This window comes from Lolium rigidum, chromosome 6, assembly GCF_022539505.1.
Source record: "Lolium rigidum isolate FL_2022 chromosome 6, APGP_CSIRO_Lrig_0.1, whole genome shotgun sequence".
NCBI lineage: Eukaryota > Viridiplantae > Streptophyta > Magnoliopsida > Poales > Poaceae > Lolium > Lolium rigidum.
In genome coordinates, this window is record NC_061513.1 from 101,037,682 (window position 1) to 101,058,020 (window position 20,339).

The following is a 20,339-nucleotide window of genomic DNA, read 5'->3' on the forward strand; positions in this document are numbered from 1 at the left end:
AAGTTTAAAAATCATTTCAGAAATCAGGAGCATATGCCCCCGGTCGCCCAAATGCCTCTCCCACTGCACTACACTTTACATTAATTTTTTTCCTCATAAAGTTAAATTTTATACCAGTTCCCTATTCGGTATGAATAAATTGGTCGAAATGGTCCAAGAAAGTATATTGTGCCAAATGGATATCATTTATGCGTGTAAGTGGGCAGCTAACCAATAACGACATATGTCCTCAAAGCACAAGCATCCACAATGGCGGAAAACATAACCAGCGAGAATAGATGTGCATGCCACATATGACACATGGAAAATAGACCATCACCGGAAAAAGATTAGCCCATCACTGATGTAGTACTATATATATTACTCAAAAGTGGTACTAGTAGTTAGGTAGAATCGGCATACCGCTGGGTTAGGTAATCTAGACAAGGTAATGAGGTATGACAATTACCTTCTACCTAAACCAATGCAATCAAATTGTTATGACAACTATATGTAATGTTTGAATCAGTGTGGGGGAGGACGTGGGTGGTGAGTAGACTTGTTTTCATTCAGAACCATATGATTCATGGCAGGTAGGTCAAATGCATAAGTATGAAGTTGAAATTCCTAGGAGTGTAAGGTTTTTGAGGTTCTTAAATGCGAGAGCACCATTTTTTTTCCGCATGCAACCATTTTCCCACACAATGAGCTACTTGGCTTTAGGGACGGTTCTCCGGTTGTGTAGATGAAAAATCGACTGATATCTACCATGGTGCTACCTTTTCTTTACTCCTTGTAAAGGTTCAAAGTAAACATTGGGTCTGTTGGCAATCATGGACACACTTGTTCTCTAAGCAAAACCGCTTCCAAAAAAAAAAACCCAATATGTAAAAAGCGGAGTGTCAATATAAAAATGCTAATACGAAAACATCATAGTTATAGTGCACGAATGTGCTTTGTTAGTCATCATATGATTGTCTTTTGTGTAGACATCAGTTCACCTATATTCTTTCTTCAGGAAGCTTTGCTGACGTATAAGGCATTCTAGTGCTGTAATTGCTAAAACATAACCACACAACTTTTTGGAGTTTACTAGTCTTTTGCTGAAAAAATTATCAAAGAGAAGGAACCATTTTCAAATGCAAGAATAAATTCTCTGAACATGTTTCTGCACTAGTGAACAATTTATTAAGGCAGTGTCGAATGAGAAAATTGATACATGTTCGGTCCATTTCTAGTGAAAAAAATTGTTACCTCGGAATGAACATTTTGTTACTACATACATGTTTTTTTATATCATGTGTCAAAAATTCCATGTTATTGCATGATTTTTTTCTAACAGATGAAATAGTGACTGAAATTTAACAAAAAAATAGTTATGTGGGCAGTAAACAGTCCCTGCTGATATTAATACCCTGAGGCCATTCTAGTAAAGTATCTAATCTACAAGCAGGTATTCTTGTGAAACTTGAAAACACATTTAAATTTCCAAAATTGATAGCACATGCCGCCATCAGGTGCAGAAAATCGCCTGTACTAGTGTTGTTCCTTAAAAAGGACTCCGGACAAGATTTCCGGTAATACCACATCCAGCAGAGGGTCTGGAAGGCGTATACGCTTAACCTTGGTGATCCTTTGCGGCCTCGTGTAGTCGTGTCCCTTCCCTCTCTTTCTTCTGACTTCTTCGCATCCTTCTCCAGTCCTCGTCTCCCCTCACCTCGTCCTCTCCTCCCTCACTCTGACGCGACCCGACTCGCTTCGCTTCCAAGTTCCAATGGCGACGCAACTGCTTACCTCACGGCGCCCGCCACGCGCTTGAGCACCGACCCCTCCATCACCGCCTATCCGCCCGCCCGCGCGCATGGCGGCGCCGGGCCTGGACGAGGTCATGGCGTTCCTCACGGAGCACGGCTTCGCGAGCACCGCCTCCGCCCTCCGGGACGACGTGCTGGGCCGCACTGCCGACGGGGCATCAGACTCCCCTGCCGCACTAGATCCCCGGCTCCCGCCCCTCCGGATGCCGGCCTCCGCCTCCGCTGTCGGCGCCGGCACGACGGCGCCTGCGAGCCCCGGTTCCAGCTCCGAGTCAGCCTCCTCCTCCGCCTTCGTCAGCATGCGCTCAACGCCCTCAGGTATTCACCGCGCCGTAATAAGTCCTTTTTTTCTTCTGTGGGCGTTAAACCCTCCGCATCTCTGTTTCCGAGGCTGCCGGTTGTGCCCCGCGGTATCTCGATCTGTGCGCCGGTAGTTCGCCGGATACGGTTGGTTTTGGGGACAATTAGAAGCTGCTGGGTCAATGCAAGTATGCTTCTGCTCGGACGATTTTCAAATGAAACAATTGATCCTAGAACTGGTTAAACCCCTCCCTCGGTTCGGTGCATCACCAAAGCCCGTGACTGAATTTCATTTCACTGAGTCCTGACTAGTGATTGAGTGCTCTGCTTTCCGAATTTGTGGCTCGTTTCTCACAATTTTGATCCAAAATTTCATTTTTTTTTTTCTGTTTGGCGGACCAGGGCTGCTGAACCCATATGGCGTCTGGTCACCGCCGCACTCGCTGTCGGACGCGTCGTCATCTGAGATGGAGTTCGGCACAGCGCGCCAGTACGACACCAGCGACATCTTCTTCCAAGAAGGCTGGCTCTACGACGACCACATCTTCCATACCAAGCTGGACGACGACGGGAGAGACAAAGAGGAGGACAAGTTCGTTCTCGGCGCTCACGGCGGTTCAGGACGGACAGAAGCGTTCGATCTTACCGCCGGCGGTGGCCGCCGGCATGAACATGCCGGCACTGACGGCTGTGAGGGGTGTGCCGAGGTGTACACCTGCTCATCACCGCTCTGCGGCTGCTGCGGCGGGGGACTCAAGGATGTGGAGGGGATCGAGGCTGTCAGGAATTCGAGCTCCGCTGTATACGGGAGATACAAGATCATGGATGACCAGACAGAGGTACTTGACGAGTGTGGCCTGGATGTGTTTCAGCTGAAGCAGAGTGATGATGCAGTGCTGGAGTGCGATTTGCCAAGAGATTCTGGGCAAGGAGATGAGAATGTGGAGCTGAATGTTGTGGACAGGGAGCTTCGAATGCTCAGTTCATTTGATACTTGTGCTGATGCTGATATTGCTGCAAGTAAGTAATAGTACCCAATTGCTGTGAATTCCACGGTACTAGTGTAGTTAAAATTTCTTAGCTTCATTCAATTCTGAAAATAATGAAAATTAAAATTGATTTAATGTGACGAAGAAGGGGAATAATTTACAGCACTTAAAATATCATGTAATGTTGAGGTTTCCAGGTTGAATTGTGAAGACTTGAATGTCTGTCACTACTTCGCAAACATTCAGGATAGAGAAAAAATGCCATACTAGTCAGTGCTAACCCTTTTTTTTTTTGGAACGTTTCCATATTTTTTGCAATATCTCTTCTTTAATATAATTATTCTCGCTCATTCATATAGATCTTCTGTAGAAATTTAGAAGAGAACTCACTCTTATGTTTAATTGATGACATGGCATTATCTAGATAGTATCCATAAAGAGAAAACACAAAATATCACACACCCAAATATGACAAGAAACCTGACAAAGAAAAAGAACCTAGGCCAGCTGAAACAAAGGAACAGAAAACCTAAACAGGAACTTAAAAAGTAAACGAAAACAGGGAATTGATAATACTATTCAGTAATGCAACAAGATTAAATATTTTTGGAGTCAATCATTTTAAATATATTTTTTATCAAATGTTTTTTCTTTCTTTGCTTGCTGATTGCTTTCTCACGACCAATGTAGAGTTGGATGATGACACTGAAAACAATCTGAAAAGCAGCAGGGGGAAAGAATATCTGAAAGAGTATAGCTCACATCCTTTCCCACAGAATGGTGATTCCGACGACATCTATGACTTTGGAGATATTGGGCCATTGAATACAGATGTCAAAAAGTCTGCTGCTCTTATAGCCGAGGAAGAAGATCCAGAGTCAAATATTGATATGTCCCTCGCTAATTTCCATCGAGAATACGAGGTATTTGAATTGAGAATTGTCCACCGCAAGAACAGGTTCACATCAAATCTTTTTTTCTTCTTTTGGTTGTTAAAAAAAAATCGTCCTTAGCTTATATAGTACATGTCCATTGTAGGACTGGCTTTGAAGAAAACAAAGATTTCCCCATTGTCTTGAATTCAGTCATAGCAGGAAGATATTATGTCACTGAATATCTTGGTTCGGCTGCATTCAGCAAGGTTGCTCAAGCACATGATCTTCAGACGGGAATGGATATTTGCCTTAAAATAATTAAAAATGATAAGGATTTCTTTGATCAGAGTTTAGATGAGATAAAGCTGCTGAAATTTGTGAACAAATATGATCCATCAGATGAACATCATGTACTGCGCCTATATGACTACTTCTATCACCAGGTATATAACTTGAGGGAGACACAGTTGGCTAACATACTCCTTTTCTGTTTATTATTCTGCATACTGCTTGGTTGTTGGAATCTGAGAAGGTATGTAAAGGGATGTACACTCTCTAGCAATATCTTTAAAGATGTATTTTAGCAATATAATATTTTGTTTTGATTCGCGTACTTCATTTGTTCGCAGGCATGTGATTGATTGTTAATAAAAAATTCTTCATTTCTTGGTCTATTTGCATAATGCTGATTGCTGACATCAAATAAATGCTGACAGGAACATCTTTTCATTGTCACTGAATTGCTACGAGCAAATCTGTATGAGTTTCAGAAATATAACCAGGAGTCTGGTGTTGAGGAGTACTTTACGTTTCCTAGGATACAGGTATGTTGAATGCCATTTATTGAGATACATTCTGTATAACTGTCACATGCTCTAGAGAATTTTGAAAATGTGTTTAGTTGTTGAACCCTAAACGATCATTAATTTCCTTTCTTTCAGGCAATCGCTCGGCAATGTTTAGAAGCTTTGGTATACTTGCATCATTTAAGGATCGTTCACTGCGACCTAAAACCAGAGAATATCCTTATCAAGAGCTACAGCAGGTGTGAAATTAAGATCATTGATCTTGGGAGCAGTTGCTTCTTGACAGACAACTTAAGCCTGTATGTCCAATCACGTTCTTATCGAGCCCCTGAGGTCATTCTGGGGCTGCCATATGATCAGAGGATTGACATTTGGTCTCTCGGTTGCATCCTTGCTGAACTATACACCGGTGAGGTGAGTAATTTTTTGTTGAGTTGATAATTTTATTTTGTGTATGCATCAAAACCATAGCTATCTTAAGCACATAATGGTCAATGATCATATTAGTACATTGATCTTATAGCGAGTGCAGTATATAGACTTAATACTATGCTTGCATGTTAATCTATGGCTCCGATATAGAGCTTGAGCAAAATATAGGTTGCATTTCTCTGGTAATGTATAGCTTTAACCATCTAATACACAAATATTCAATAAAAAAGTGTATAGTTCCAACCTGAAATATATGGGAAGTTGGGATAGTCTTTTAGAATTTCAAATCACAGATACAAAACACAGTTGTTTGCTTCTAGTTATGTCACCATTTTAAAGGAGCAAACTATTTAGTCATGATCATTGACTCTTTACACATAACAGGTACTATTTCCTAATGAATCAGTGTCCATGATGCTTGCCGGTATGATTGGGATAGTTGGACCAATCGATATGGAAATGCTAGCATTGGGGCAGGAGACACATAAGTATTTTACTGACGATTACGACCTTTTCACCAAGAATGAGGTACATTCATTTCATGTTTGCTGCTTTAACAATGGCTGCCTCAGTCAGCAACTCAGCGTCATATGTATGGGAGGATTCCATGACCACTTAATCTTGATTCATGAATAGTAACATTCCATCGTTGAAGGAATTTAACTATGTGAAAGAACTAATTTTACAACAGGGGGGACTCCTTTTTATCAAAACAAAAATGTGAAAGAACTACTAGCCTTATGGCTAATTGGCTATGTGGCCTTATGACTTTATGACCTTTTCTCCATTGGAACAACTAGCCATGAATTTCATCCTTTCCATCTCTACCCTTGCTGGTTATAGCACATATTCACTGAACACCTGGATTCTCCTCTTTATTTGTAACCAGGAGACAGATCAGCTAGAGTATCTGGTTCCGGAGAAGTCTTCTTTGCGGCGTCATTTGAGATGCCCTGACCCGCAGTTTGTCGATTTTCTATCTTATTTGCTGCAAATAAACCCCAGGAAGAGGCCAACAGCCAGTGAAGCGCTGGAACATCCATGGCTTTCATCTGAGTACTAATATGAGGCCGCACGTATAAGGATGAATTTTCGGTTACTCCTTATTTTGGGCCTCCTTTAGAACTTGTAAAAAAAAGAAAAAGAGTGGTTTTTTTTTCTTAGTGTTCCTTGTGACATCAAACATTTCTCTTTCCTTTTGTAGAGGTATTTAGCTTCTTAGTTTGCAGGCTTTGCTGAACTGGCCTGTGGCACGGATTGTTGGTACGGTAATTCTTGGAGTGGAAGCCCTGCTTTGGGAGCCAAGTTTTATGAGTGTATGTAAATATGAGTAAATTTTCCCCATAGCATCTGTAAAGTAGAAACTTACACTTGTATTTTTTCTGATTCATCAGTGATAACATAATAATGATACAATCGTCGAGCGCTTGTTCAGAGTTGGCTTTGTTTTTGCTGTGACAAACTGACAATAGTCCTTGTCTGAACTGTGAAGTTTCGACTCGTGGCGAGTCTCCCTTTCCTGCTTATTGTTGAATTGCCGCTAGCCGGATAGGTGTCGCTCGCAACGGACATGATCCCAAACTACAAATGATACCATGAATACCACTCCTCAAAATTCAAATTTACAAGTTTTTTTTAAATTGAAACAAATCTGCGAGTGTTCACAAGATGTATTTCTACAATTCCATAATTTTCATAACTAAATTTGATGTACACAGAGAGCAACGAAAAAGACAAATCTAACATGAATAGTGTCTCAAAAAGACTTACACTATTCACATATCAATTTGTCTTTTTTTATTTCTCTATGTGTATTTCGAATTTGGTTCTGAAATCTCTAGGGATTGTAGAAACATATCTTGTGAACACTTGCAGATTTCTTTTTTCAGTTTTTCTAGATACTTGTAGAGTTAAATTTTGAGGAGTGGTACATATCATTTGAAGCTTGGGATCATGTATTCATGTGAGATATTTTCTCCTCCAAACGTCCCTACCAGCGGCAAAAATCTCCTATCCATTTCTGCCGCGCTACTCCCGCTCCCAATGCCGCCGGCCGCAGCAGTGGCCGCCGCCCTCCCTTCCCCCTCCCCGCACCGCCGCGTCCCCGCCGGCGCCGCTAAGTCCATCTGGCTAAACCCCAACCTCCCCAGCTCCCACCCGCTCCACCGCCACAAATCCGCCGAGCTCCAGCGCCAGCAGCAGGACCACGCCCCCGACGTCACCGCGCTCGTGGCGGCGCTCTCCGCCGCGCGCGCTGCCCCCGACGTGGCCGCCGCTCTGTCCCCGCACCGCCCCGTCTCCCCGCGCCTCCTCTGCACGCTCCTCTCCCGCCTCTCCGACCCTCGCCGAGGCGTCGCCCTGCTGGACCTCCTCGCCCCTGACCTCCCCGCGTCGGCGCTCCTTGTCCCGTACAATCTCCTCCTCCGCGCTGCCTCCCGCGCCGGGGAGCTGCGCCTCGCCTCCGGCCTCCTCCTCGAGATGCGGGACCGCGGCGTCGCCGCGGACGCCTTCTCCTACTCCACGCTCCTCGCCGCCCTCACCCGCGCGGGCCACCTCGACCACGCGCTCACCTTCCTCCCGCTCATGGAGTCCGACGCCGTCGCGCCGGACCTCGTGCTCTTCTCCAACCTCATCCACCTCGCCCTCCGCGGCGGAGACGCGCCCAAGGCGCTCGCGCTCTTCTCCCGCCTCCGGGCCGCCGGGATCAGGCCCGACCTCAAGGCCTACAACGCCGCCATCGCCGCATATTGCAAGTCCGACCTGCTCCGCGACGCGAAGCGTCTTCTGCTCCACGACATCCCCGCCGACGGCGTCGCGCCCGACGCGGAGTCCTACGCCCCGATCCTCGCCGCGCTGGCGCGCCGCGGCCGGCACCTCGCTGCCGTGTCACTCTTCTCGCACATGCGCGCCGTGGCGCGCGTCAAGCCCGACCTGTCGGTGTTCAACATCGTGCTCAACGCGTACGGGCAGCTCGACCTCGCGCGCGACGCCGACCGGCTCTTCTGGTCGATGCGCCGGGCCGGAGTGCCGCCGAGCGTGGTGACGTACAACACCATGCTCCGCGTGTACGGCGACGCCGGGCTGTTCGGGGAGGCGGTCCACCTGTTTGGACTCATGTGCAGCGCTTTCGACGTCAATGGCGGCGGCGGTAGCGTCGTCAAGCCCAACATAGTGACGTACAACACTATGATTTCCATCCACGGCAAGTCGCTGGAGGACGAGAAGGCCGGGAGCTTGGTGCAGGAAATGCAGGCCAATGGCATACAGCCCAACGCCATCACCTACTCCACCATCTTGTCCATATGGGTGAAGGCCGGGAAGCTCGACCGCGCTGGGAAGCTCTTCGAGAAGCTGCAGGAGTCCGGCACGGAGATCGACCCGGTGCTGTACCAGACGATGGTCGTCGCGTACGAGCGTGCCGGGCTTGTTTCGCAGGCAAAGCGATTGTTGCGTGAGCTCAGAGAACCAGACCAGGGCATCCCAAAGGAGACGGCCATAAAAATCTTGGCCGGCGCCGGCCGGGTGGAGGAGGCCGCGTGGCTGTTCCGTCGCGCGGTTCACACTGGCGAGGTAAAAGACCCATCGGTGCACCGAGCAATGATGGGGCTGTTCGCGAAGAACAGGAGGCACCGGAGCGTGGTGGAGGTGTTCGACGAAACGAGGAAGCTGGGCCATTTGCCGGACTCGGAGACGATTGCCATCACGATGAATGCTTACGGCAAGCTGAAGGAGTTTGACAAAGCGGCTGTGCTGTACCGGGCGCTGAGGGAAGAAGGCTGCGTGTTCTCGGACAGGGTACACTTCCAGATGCTCAGCTTGCTCGGTGCTCAGCAGGACTTCGAGGCACTGGAGCAACTGGTTGGCGAGCTTAGCCATGACCCGAGCATCGACAAGAGGGAGCTTTATCTTGTGTCTGCTGGCGTCTATGAGAGAGCATACAGGTTTGACGAGGCGGCCCAAATTATCAGCCAGATACGAAGTTCCAGCGATTTTCGCGTCCAGAAACTCAGATAGTATGCTTCTGCTTCAGTACCCCTCCCAAGTCAAGTCCAGACTGTAGTGATTCTTACGAATTTTGAAATTCATTTCAACAAGAGTGAAAACTCAAGCTGCTAAAAAAGTGTCGATCATGTAGAGAGAACTGAGAAGGTTGCAGCCTTGCGACAATGAATTGTCCGAAAACCCCAATTTTTCCTTGCCTCCGCCTCCTTCTCCCACGCCCTTCTCCCACGCCTCCGCCGGCGGGAGCCGCTGGGCAAAGCCCGGGCAGTGCTGGCGGCGGCGGTTTCCCATCCCACAACGCGCTTGGAGGGCCTAACAGGGCGGGCCACACACTTGCCGCCGTGAGGCTCGCTGGCACCGCACGGTTTGGCGTTGCTCCGGCCATGGAGGGCCGCGATGTCAGCGGCCGCAGCGTGGAGGATCTCGCGCGCGGCGTTGCTCGTTTTGACGGCTGCTTGGTTGCCTAGGGTTTGCGTGTGGCAGCGGAATCTGGGCTTGTGGCCCAAATTGGGGCCCGCTAGTGCCCGACCGGTTCCTCTCGAGCTGCGGGTGACCATGGTCGCGCTGGTGGCGTCTGTCACCCCCGCCGCCATGGCTGGCCATGTGGTTTGCTTTTGGGCCTGATCTGGGTCCGGCGGCCCCGGATCCGACGACCTGGCGGTTCGTTGTCGTTGGAGTCCCGCGCTCTCTGGGCTCTGTGGCGGTTTTGGGGTTGCTTGGGGGCAATGTCCTTACATGGAGTATCATGTAATGTTAGATACATTAGATTAAAATGTCAGATGCATTGCAACTAAATGTTGTATAACAATGTCGCATTTTGAAAATGTTACATGCGAAGAAAAATGATACATTCGAGATTTTTTGTACCATTGGCAAAAAAATGTTGTACCATTATTTCGTGACAAAACGAAAAATGTTGGGGACAAATATTACACACTCATAACTTTTTGTTACACACTAACCGTTTTTGTACCACAATTGAACGCGTGGTATTCACTCACTTCAGTTGATCCAACGGTTTATTGTGAATCAAATCCAATCACATATCTTTACTATTATATTGTAGTTAGGCATGGTGTGCACTTTGACATCAAACATTGGAGAAATCTGAACCGTCAAATCAACCTCAAAACACTGGGTACCTTGGCGGTACCGGCACTGGTAGTACCGGTCAAGCTCCATGTGTACCTCACTTAAGGCATATGCCAGCCCAAAGGCGGTAGTAGCTCTCCCACATGCGGTAGTACCGGTTGTGCGGAAACTGTGGGTAACGGTTGGATTCGTGGACCCCTATAAAGGGGTCTTCTTCCCCAAAGCGACATAAGTCTTTTGCCTCTCTCCTCCATTGTTGTTGAGCTTAAATCCTTGAGGATCTCCCTTCCCACCCAACTAATCATGCCCAAACTTTGAGTAGTGGTGGAGGAGACCCCGATCTATAGTTCGACCGAGAAAGATTTCACCAATCCCACCTAGTCCTTTGTGGATCTTGATGTTAGGGTTACTCTTGTGGGATTTGTCGAAGATGAGCTCCTATGGAGGATAGCTTGGAGTTGTGCTAGCCCCATAGGATGTTGAGAGCCTCCGTTGTTGTGGAGCTCGCCGCAACCTTGTAAAGGAATCGCCGCCTCGACCGGCCTTGTTAGTGGAGAAGGGAAAGCTCATTCGTGGGGATTTCTCGAGGAACAAGGTGAGGCATGTGTGACCGTTGGACCTTTGTGGTCCACACCTCCTCAACGCAGATGTACTCCCTGTTGTGGGAGGAACTGCGGGAAACACATTGCGTCCCGTCTCCGCTATCTCGGTTGTCCCGCTCCCTCGCTTTAACCGCTTATCGATTCCTTTACTTGTTGCATTGCATAGCATCATACCAGGTTCACCATAGTTGCTAAAGTTGCCACCTTTACTTCTGCATCGCCTAAAACTGAAAAAGATATAAAAATTGAGTAGCGACCATTCACCCCCCCTCTAGTCGCGCCACAATCCATTCAAGTGGTATCAGAGCAATGTTTTCTTGCTCGGGCTTTACCGCCTAAGAATGGCCGAAAAAGAGGCGCTTGGGGACGTGAACCTTCCCGGTGAACAAGAACCTCCTCCAACAAACACCGCTAGCACAACGGCTACGGTGGATGACCTCAAGAAATTGGAGTTATCCATCTTAAGCCAAATGAAGGCAATGTTGGAGGAGTTGGTTGCTCCAAATCCAAACCCCGCCATAGATCCTAAGGCAAGTGCCGGTGATTCTCCACCACTAGCTAATTCTTTCCTTCTTGTTGGCTTTGTCCCCGCAAAGGCCAAAGCTACTCAAGAGGAGAAGCTTGGGGAAACTGGCACTTCATCAAAAGGGAAAGATGATCCACCGGTTGAGGGATATTTAGGGGGTAATCATGTGGTGCATCCACCAAGTTACTACGGCGTAAATGTTCCAATTCCTATGCCTCATATAGTTCCTCAAGGTGCACCATTGCTACTAGATTCTAATAGCTTTGAAAATTGGCAATTCTTAATGCGTGCTCATGTGCGCAACGCTTCCACCGAGCTATGGCGCATCATTGAGGAAGGTTACTCACCACGTGATCCAAGGAACTTGACAAGAGGGATGTGGTGGATGACCAACTCAAAGCCACAGCTATCCACATGATCCACATGACCGTTTCACCCAAGGACCGCGCTCACATCCGCACTCTCAAGACCGCCAAAGAAACATGGGACAAGCTCGACAAGCTCTTCCATGGAAATGAGAGCATCCAAAGCTCTCGTTTTGATCAAGTCAACAACATGGCCGAAAACTTCATCATGATTGAAGGAGAATCTCCCGAAGAGATGTACCGGTGCCTCACCACTCTTGCCGTGAAAATGCAAGATCTTGGAGAAACTTTTGTGGATGACCATTGGATCAAGAGAAAATTCTACAACGCTCTCCTACCTTGTGAGGAAGTCAAGTTGACCGTCATCCGCCTAAATCCGTCCTTCTGCGCCATGCCATACGATGAGGTCCTTAGCGATATCATCGCTTTGGATATCTCAAAGAAGAATGCGGATGATCTCGTTGCACGTGCTCAGAATGCCCGCAAGCCAAACCTCGCGTTGAGGATCAAGGAGAATGAAGCAAGTGAAAGTGATGAGGATCCCATTGAGTGGGTCCCGGATGATCTCAAGACCAACTACCATGAGTACATGGCTCTCGCCGCCAAAGGTTTCAGATGTCAATGATGGGGGAACTCAAGTACTTTCTGATGGGTTCGTTGCATGGAAAACAAAAAATTCTACCGTGAACATGAACAAAAACCAAGATCCAATCTAGGAAGAAGCAAGATCTAATCTACCAAGATCGAAGCAACGAGATTTATGTGAGACTAACCCTCGAAGATTCCAAAGCCTACGAGATTAGATCTCGTTGTTGATGTAGTCGATCGTCCAGTGCTGCAATCCGGCAGCACTTCCGTACTCGGTCGTGCGTACGGTGTTGATGAAGCCCGTCCTCTCCTCGTTCCAGCGGGCAGCGGAGGTGTGGTAGATCCCCTCGGAATCCCAGCAGCACGACGGCGTGGTGGTGGAGGTGGAGGAGAAATTCCTGCAGGGCTTCGCCAAGCTTGCGCAAGAAGAAGGAGGAGGGAGAGAGAGAGAGGCGGCTAGGGCTTGGGGGGATGATGTGTGCTGCGCCCAGCCCTCCCCTTCCTCTTATATAGGCGTGGGGGGGGCTGCCTTGGCCCCTCCTCCAAGCCCTAGGGTCGGCCAAAACGAGGGGGGCAACTTCCCCCCAAGTTAAGTCCCTATTTTCAAGGGATTAGATCTTATCCACTTGATCCAACCACATGGGCCTTGGGGGGCTGGTGTGTCTAGCCCATGTGGGCCTATGCGACCTCTCCGGTCCATGTTGGTCGTTCGGGATAGGTGGGCCCCACTATGGTACCCTCTGGAACCTTCTAGAACCTCCGGTACAATACCGAAAAATCCTGAACTTTTTCGGTAACCCTGAAAATGACTTCCCATATATGAATCTTATTCTCCGGACTATTTCGGACCTCCTCGTGATGTCTTGGATCCCATCCGAGACTCCGAACAAACTTCGATATCCATCTCATATTCCGAATGTACTTATGCGACATCTAACCTTAAGCGCGTCACCCTCGGTTCGTGAACTATGCAGACATGGTCGAGACTCCTCTCCGACCAATAATCAATAGCGGGATCCGGAGATCCATAATGGCTCCCACACATTCAGCGACAACTTAGTGATCGATTGAGCCATTAACATACGATACCAATTCCCTTTGTCACGTGATACTTTACATGTCCGAGGTTTGATCGTCGGTATCTCCATACCTAGTTCGACCTTGTTACCGACAAGTACTCTTTACTCCTACTGTGGTATGTCATCTCTTGTGACCTAGTCACATGCTTGAAAGCTAATTAGACGATATTCCACCGAGAGGGTCCAGAGTGTATCTATCCGTCATCGGGATGGACAAATCCCACTATTGATCCATATGCCTCAACACACACTATCTGAATACTTAATCCCACCTTTATAACCACCCATTTACGCAGTGGCGTTTGATGTAATCAAAGTACCCTTCCGGTGTAAGTGATTTACATGATCTCATGGTCGAAAGACTAGGTAACTATGTATTGAAAGCTTATAGCAAGATGAACTAAATGACTTGATCTTATGCTATGCTTATTTGGGTGTGTGTCCATTATATCATTCACCCAATGACATAACCTTGTTATTAACAACATCCAATGTTCATGATCACGAAATCATGATCATCTATTAATCAACAAGCTAGTTATACAAGAGGCTTACTAGGGACTCCTTGTTGTTTACATAACACACATGTATTAATGTTTCGGTTAATACAATTATATTATGGGATGTAAACATTTATCATAAACACAAAGATATAATAATAACCATTTTATTATTGCCTCTTGGGCATATCTCCAACAGTCCCCCACTTGCACTAGAGTCAATAATCTAGTTTACATTTGTAAAGATATAACACCTTGGCCTTCTAGCGCTTATCATGTTTTGCTCATGGGAGAGGTTTCAATCAACGGATCTGACACGCTCAGAAACGTATGTATTTTGCAATTCATTTGCGTCTCCACGCATCACTCATTTTCCAAATGAGTCAGCATTAATCATATATGTTCAGTCTTCTGGTGGAACCTTAGTTCCGCGGCCTGAAATTTGTCACTAATATTGTCACACACAATATAGCTTCAAAGTTCCGGCACTATCGGAACTACACCAAGTTCTCAAAGAACTCCTCGACTTAAACATCCTCAGTCATTGTCAAAACAATGACACACTCTGCCTTCGTTTGTAGAATCCGTCACAATATTTAGAACTCATCTAAATCTAGCATAGACTTCTTCTAGCCCATTGTGCTACCTTTTAAACAACACTTAGCCTAATTGAGATTGAAATTTTATTTTTTATATGTGACCAACCTAATATCGGTGCAACACCTTACAACGATTTGTTTGTCATTACCCCATACAAAACTATATATCATTGGTTCTTCTAAAGCACCCAGGGATATTCTTACTGTTATCCAATGATCATTACATGAATCATTCTAGTATATGCTCATAGCACTTTAGAGCACAGGACATCTGATTTTGTACATATTATTCATGATCTAAAATCACTCATGTGTTTTTACTCATCGAGTGCCAAATACACCAAAGTCTTGTTAAACCTTCACATGGAAAAGACCACCTTCTTAATATTTTTATATTGAACTACTTCAATATTCATTCTATGTACATTGACTTGAACTTATTATGTGTTTCAATCTATCTTCATAGATCTTGACACTAAATATGTTTCAGTCGATATCCTTTCATTGAAGTTAATTCTCAATGAAACCTTTTAATCACATCAAGTATATAATTACATCATTTATAATCAATGATATGTCATCCACATATAATATTATACCTATGTCTCAGTGCTCCCACTTAATTTCTTGCAAATGCAAGCATCTTCATCGTTTCTGATGAAATCAAAACTCTTTGATTATTTCATCCGGTGAAGATTCCAACTCCGTGATATTTACTTCATCCAGTGAAGTTTGTATACCTATCTAGTATTCCACGGACTAGCAAAACTCTCGGTTTGTATCTATTATACATCCTTCATACACACTTCTGGTAAGGAATGTATTTCTGTCATCCTACTATCATATCTCATAAAAGAAATATGTAGCGATTACTAGAATAATTCACATAGACTATAAGCATCGCTACGGAAGATCTAATCTTATCGTAGTCAACTCTTTGAACTTTGTCATAAACAACTTTTCGACAAGTCGAGCTTCTTCAAGGATATTCCATCCAAGTCCATCAATTTTATAGATCCATTTACTTTCAAAAGTATTGACCTATCTTGGATTTCATGACGCATAGCCATTTTAACGGAGTCAGGGCCCATCATAACTTCTTTGTATGTAGTTGGTTTATCATTGTTCAAAATCAATCCTTTGTCCACAAATCATTTATTTGATCACAAAGTAAACCACATCTACAAGGTTCAATAGGTACTTTGATCTCCATGACTATAACACTTTGTAGACTTGGGAGCCATGATCATCGTGGCTGCTTCCAGAACCATTTCCGATGCTGCGCTACTCTGATTATCATGCTCAGGTTCATTAACCTTATCAATTTGTATTGTCCTCCCACTCAAATACTTCACTAGAAACAATTTCTTGGAAATAAGAAACATTGACAAACACTTTTGTCTTTGACTTCATAGTGGGAAGAATTCCCAATCATTCTCTGGGATAACGAACAAAGACATTCATCCGATTTTGGTTGTAAACTCATTTTACTTATGCTATGCATACCAAAATTTAAGAGACGGCTATTAGGGTTTATACCCATGCCATAACTCATATGGTGTCATTTCAACGGATTATGATGACGCACTATTTAGTGTAAAAGTGGGGGTCTCTAAAGCATAATCCACAAAAAATATAATGACGTCAATTTATTTTATCTCATCATTAACCCAACAAGGTTTGGATACGTCTCTCGGATACTCCATCATCACTATGATACTCCAAGAAACGTGAGTTGTAGAACAATTTCATAACTCTCTTAGATGTTCGCTAAAACTCGTAATTCAAATATTTCCACCATGATCCAATCATAGATATTTTACTTTTCTATTATGATGATTTCCATTTCATGCTGAAATTTATTTGAATCCATTCAAATGTTTCAAACTTTTTCCTTATCGAATAAATATATCCACATATATATACTCAATTCATTGTTGGAAGTTTTCATGAAGTAGAAGAATCTCCCGCACACAACTATGCCCAGTGAACCACATACATCATCATGTATGTTTCCACTAAGTTAGTTGCTTCAACTCTTGGCCTATGAACGGTGTTTCGGTCATTTTCTTTAGAAAAGATTTGCAAGTGCCAAACGACTCAAAAATCAAATGACTCCAAAAATCCATTTGCATGGAGTTTCTTTATGCGTTCCTTTCTATCATGACCTAAATGGTGGTTCCACAAATAAGTGGAATTCAAATCATTTGTCTTTATGGCATTTTAGCGTCAGTGTTATGCATGTGTGTTTCACCATTAAGATTTATAATAACTTATCCATCGTACATGGAGTAAGGTCATAATTTGAACGACTCATTGTTTTCATTCGACCAGAGCAAAATAACAATTATCAAGTTCTTTATTATAAATCTAAAGGGCTAGGTAGAATGCCAACGGCAAACATAATAACACTTTATTATGTTCCAGACGTGCATTATTACCATATTCCTTATCAGTCACTTAGGCCATTGTATTCTTGTTGTATTGCGTTGTATTGTATGATATTTCATACCAACCAATCTGGTACAAATATCCAAGAACTTCATTGTGTGACTAATCAAAGAATACATTCATAACATGTATATCATCTATATACACATGAGCTAGACTTTCTAGTCTTTACTTTCTTTCTGCCAAAATCTTTTGTAGTTTCTCTTTTAGCTTTCCTCATTTTCAGAAAACACTTCACCTTCAATAACTTCTAGGTCCATGGTTAAATACCAATAACGTTGAGGTTCTTACTTTGAAGTTGATCATCATATGATAAGTGTTCCAGATTTCACTATTAGTAACTTTGTAATGTGATGTACAATTTCAATCATGATTTTATCCATCAAATCATGACGACTTTCCGAGACCATGTCTGTACATGCTAGGCTCGTAAAGTTTTAACCTTAGTATTCATATGTGCAAATCTGGCTTGCACCCGTTGTATGCACACGTAGAATCTATAACACCCGATCATCACGTGATGCTTCGAAACGATGAGTCTTAGCAACGGTGCATACTAAGGACGATCACTTCATGGATATGCGAATATCGTTAGTGCCCAACTAGTTGGAGGATTGGGACGCCTGACGTCTTCAACCTTCGTACATTCCCATAAAACTTATGAGTTTATGTAGTCTCACTAGATTATATTCTATCATCTTGCAATAAGGTTTTAGATATCACATATATCTCATACCTTGCTTAATTCTGAAAACAAAAATTTCAGCTCCTTACTTTTCCAACAGATTTGAACTTCAAGTTTCACAGAGACAAGATGATTTTAGGTACTAATTGAAACCAGTGCTCTTTGAATCAGCAATGTGAGGTTTACTAAAAGTTTGCAATAGGACTTAATTATTTCTTGATTCTTTAACAATACGGTACTAGTCCGTAAAGTTTCTTATCAGACTTAAGAATATTTCTGTCTCAATTACAAGACTAGCGCATGGTAGATAACGGATACCAATTCTACAAATTTAATTCAAAATACTATTCAAACTATGTTCATGATAATTAGTTCATGTTTTAATCTAATTACTAATAAATTCCACTTAATACAACATCCCTCATAGTTGTTTAGTGGCACACGATCCATATCCACTACACCAAAACCGATCATCACGTGAGATGATGTAACTTCAATGGTGAACATCAACATGTTGATCATATCATCCATATGATCCGTGTTCAACCTTTCGGTTTCTTGTTTTCCGAGGCCATGTATGTACATGCTAGGCTCGTCAAGCAACCCCAAGTATTTCCGCGTGTGCAACATAGCTTACACTCGTTGTATGTGAACATATAATCTATCACATCCGATCATCACGAGATGCTTCAAAACGATGAACTGTAGCAACGGTGCATACGAGGGGAGAACACTTTATTATCTTGATATTAATGTGAGTGATCATCTCATAATGCTACCGTCGCGATCTAAGCAAGATAAGATGCATAAAAGATTAACATCACATGCAATTCATAATATGTGATATGATATGACCTTTCTTCTTGTGCTTTTGATCTCCATATCCAAAGCACACGAGCATGATCTCCATCATCACCAGCATTGCACCAAGGTCCATGGCGCCGCTTCATGGTTGTCCATCGCTTATAGCTACCATAACAACTACTTGAAATAAAGCTATTACATGATGAATAGACACGCAGGTCTTAACAAATTTAAAGACAACCATTAGGCTCTCGCCGGTTGCCATAATACAATAATGAACATCTCATACATCAAATATAATCATCATCACATCATGGCCATATCACATCACCAAACCCTGCAAAAACAAGTTGGACGCCTCTAATTTGGTTTGCATATTTTACATGGTTTAGGGTTTTCGAGTAAGATCCAATCTACCTACGAACATGAACCACAATGGTGATACTAGTGTTATCGATAGAAATAGTAAATTGAATCTTAACTATGGTGAGAGAGACAGACACCCGCAAAGCCACTTATGCAATACAAGTTGCATGTCAAGCGTGGAGCAAGTCTCATGAGACGCGGTCATGTAAAGTTAGCTCGGGCCACTTCATCCCACCATCCCGCAAGATCAAAGTACACATAACTAAAGACAACAAAAGCATCAACGCCCATAAAACCATTATGTTCTACTCGTGCAACAGATCTATGCATAGACACGGCTCTGATACCACTGATGGGTTCGTTGCATGGAAAACAAAAAATTCTACCGTGAACATGAACAAAAACCAAGATCCAATCTAGGAAGAAGCAAGATCTAATCTACTAAGATCGAAGCAATGAGATGTATGTGAGACTAACCCTCGAAGACTCCAAAGCCTACGAGATTAGATCTCGTTGTTGATGTAGTCGATCGTCCAGTGCTGCAATCCGGCAACACTTCCGTACTCGGTCGTGCGTACGGTGTCGATGAAGCCCGTCCTCTCCCCGTTCCAGCGGGCAGCGGAGGTGTGGTAGATCCCCTTGGAATCCCAGCAGCAGCGGAGGTGGTGGAGGTGGAGGACAAATTCCTGCAGGGCTTCGCCAAGCCTGCGCAGGAAGGAGGAGGGAGAGAGAGAGGCGGCTATGGCTTGGGGGATGATGTGATGCGCTCCAGCCCTCCCCTCCATCTTATATAGGCGTGGGGGGCTGCCTTGGCCCCTCCTCCAAGCCCTAGGGTCGGCCAAAACAAGGGGGACAACTTCCCCCCCAAGTTAAGTCCCTATTTTCAAGGGATTTGATCTTATCCACTTGATCCAACCACATGGGCCTTGGGGGGCTGGTGTGCCTGGCTCATGTGGGCCTGTGCGACCCCTCCGGTCCAGGTTGGTCGTCCGGGATAGCTGGGCCCCACTATGGTACCCTCTGGAACCTTCTAGAACCTCCGGTACAATACCGAAAAATCCTGAACTTTTCCGGCAACCCTGAAAATGACTTCCCATATATGAATCTTATTCTCCGGACTATTCCGGACCTCCTCGTGATGTCTTGGATCCCATCCGAGACTCCGAACAAACTTCGGTCTCCATCTCATATTCCAAATCTACTTATGCGACATCGAACCTTAAGCGCGTCACCCTACGGTTCGTGAACTTTGCAGACATGGTCGAGACTCCTCTCCGACCAATAACCAATAGCGGGATCTGGAGATCCATAATGGCTCCCACACATTCAGCGATAACTTAGTGATCGGTTGAACCATTAACATACGATACCAATTCCCTTTGTCACGCGATACTTTACTTGTCCGAGGTTTGATCATCGGTATCTCCATACCTAGTTCGACCTCGTTACCGACAAGTACTCTTTACTCGTACCGTGGTATGTCAT

The 20,339-nt window shown here is 44.7% G+C and overlaps 1 protein-coding gene across 1 annotated transcript; it reads left to right on the forward strand.

The window, feature by feature from the left end:
* The first annotated feature begins 1,840 nt into the window (after positions 1 to 1,840).
* On the forward strand, positions 1,841 to 6,341 carry LOC124661350 (DYRK-family kinase pom1-like). Its single transcript, XM_047199213.1, has 8 exons — positions 1,841 to 2,111; positions 2,496 to 3,113; positions 3,773 to 4,040; positions 4,121 to 4,400; positions 4,674 to 4,781; positions 4,899 to 5,177; positions 5,580 to 5,723; positions 6,085 to 6,341. The coding sequence occupies exons 1-8, from the start codon at positions 1,841 to 1,843 to the stop codon at positions 6,256 to 6,258; spliced, it is 2,142 nt and encodes a 713-aa protein (XP_047055169.1). The 3' UTR covers positions 6,259 to 6,341.
* The last annotated feature ends 13,998 nt before the right edge of the window (positions 6,342 to 20,339 follow it).

What these genes read in the sequence shown, in the direction of transcription:
- LOC124661350 (XM_047199213.1), top strand. Translation starts at nt 1,841, where the DNA reads ATGGCGGCGCCGGGCCTGGACGAGGTCATGGCGTTCCTCACGGAGCAC. An exon ending in CATGCGCTCAACGCCCTCAG is followed by an intron (nt 2,112 to 2,495) that starts GTATTCACCGCG and finishes TTGGCGGACCAG; the next exon opens with GGCTGCTGAACCCATATGGC. An exon ending in ACCTTTTCACCAAGAATGAG is followed by an intron (nt 5,724 to 6,084) that starts GTACATTCATTT and finishes ATTTGTAACCAG; the next exon opens with GAGACAGATCAGCTAGAGTA.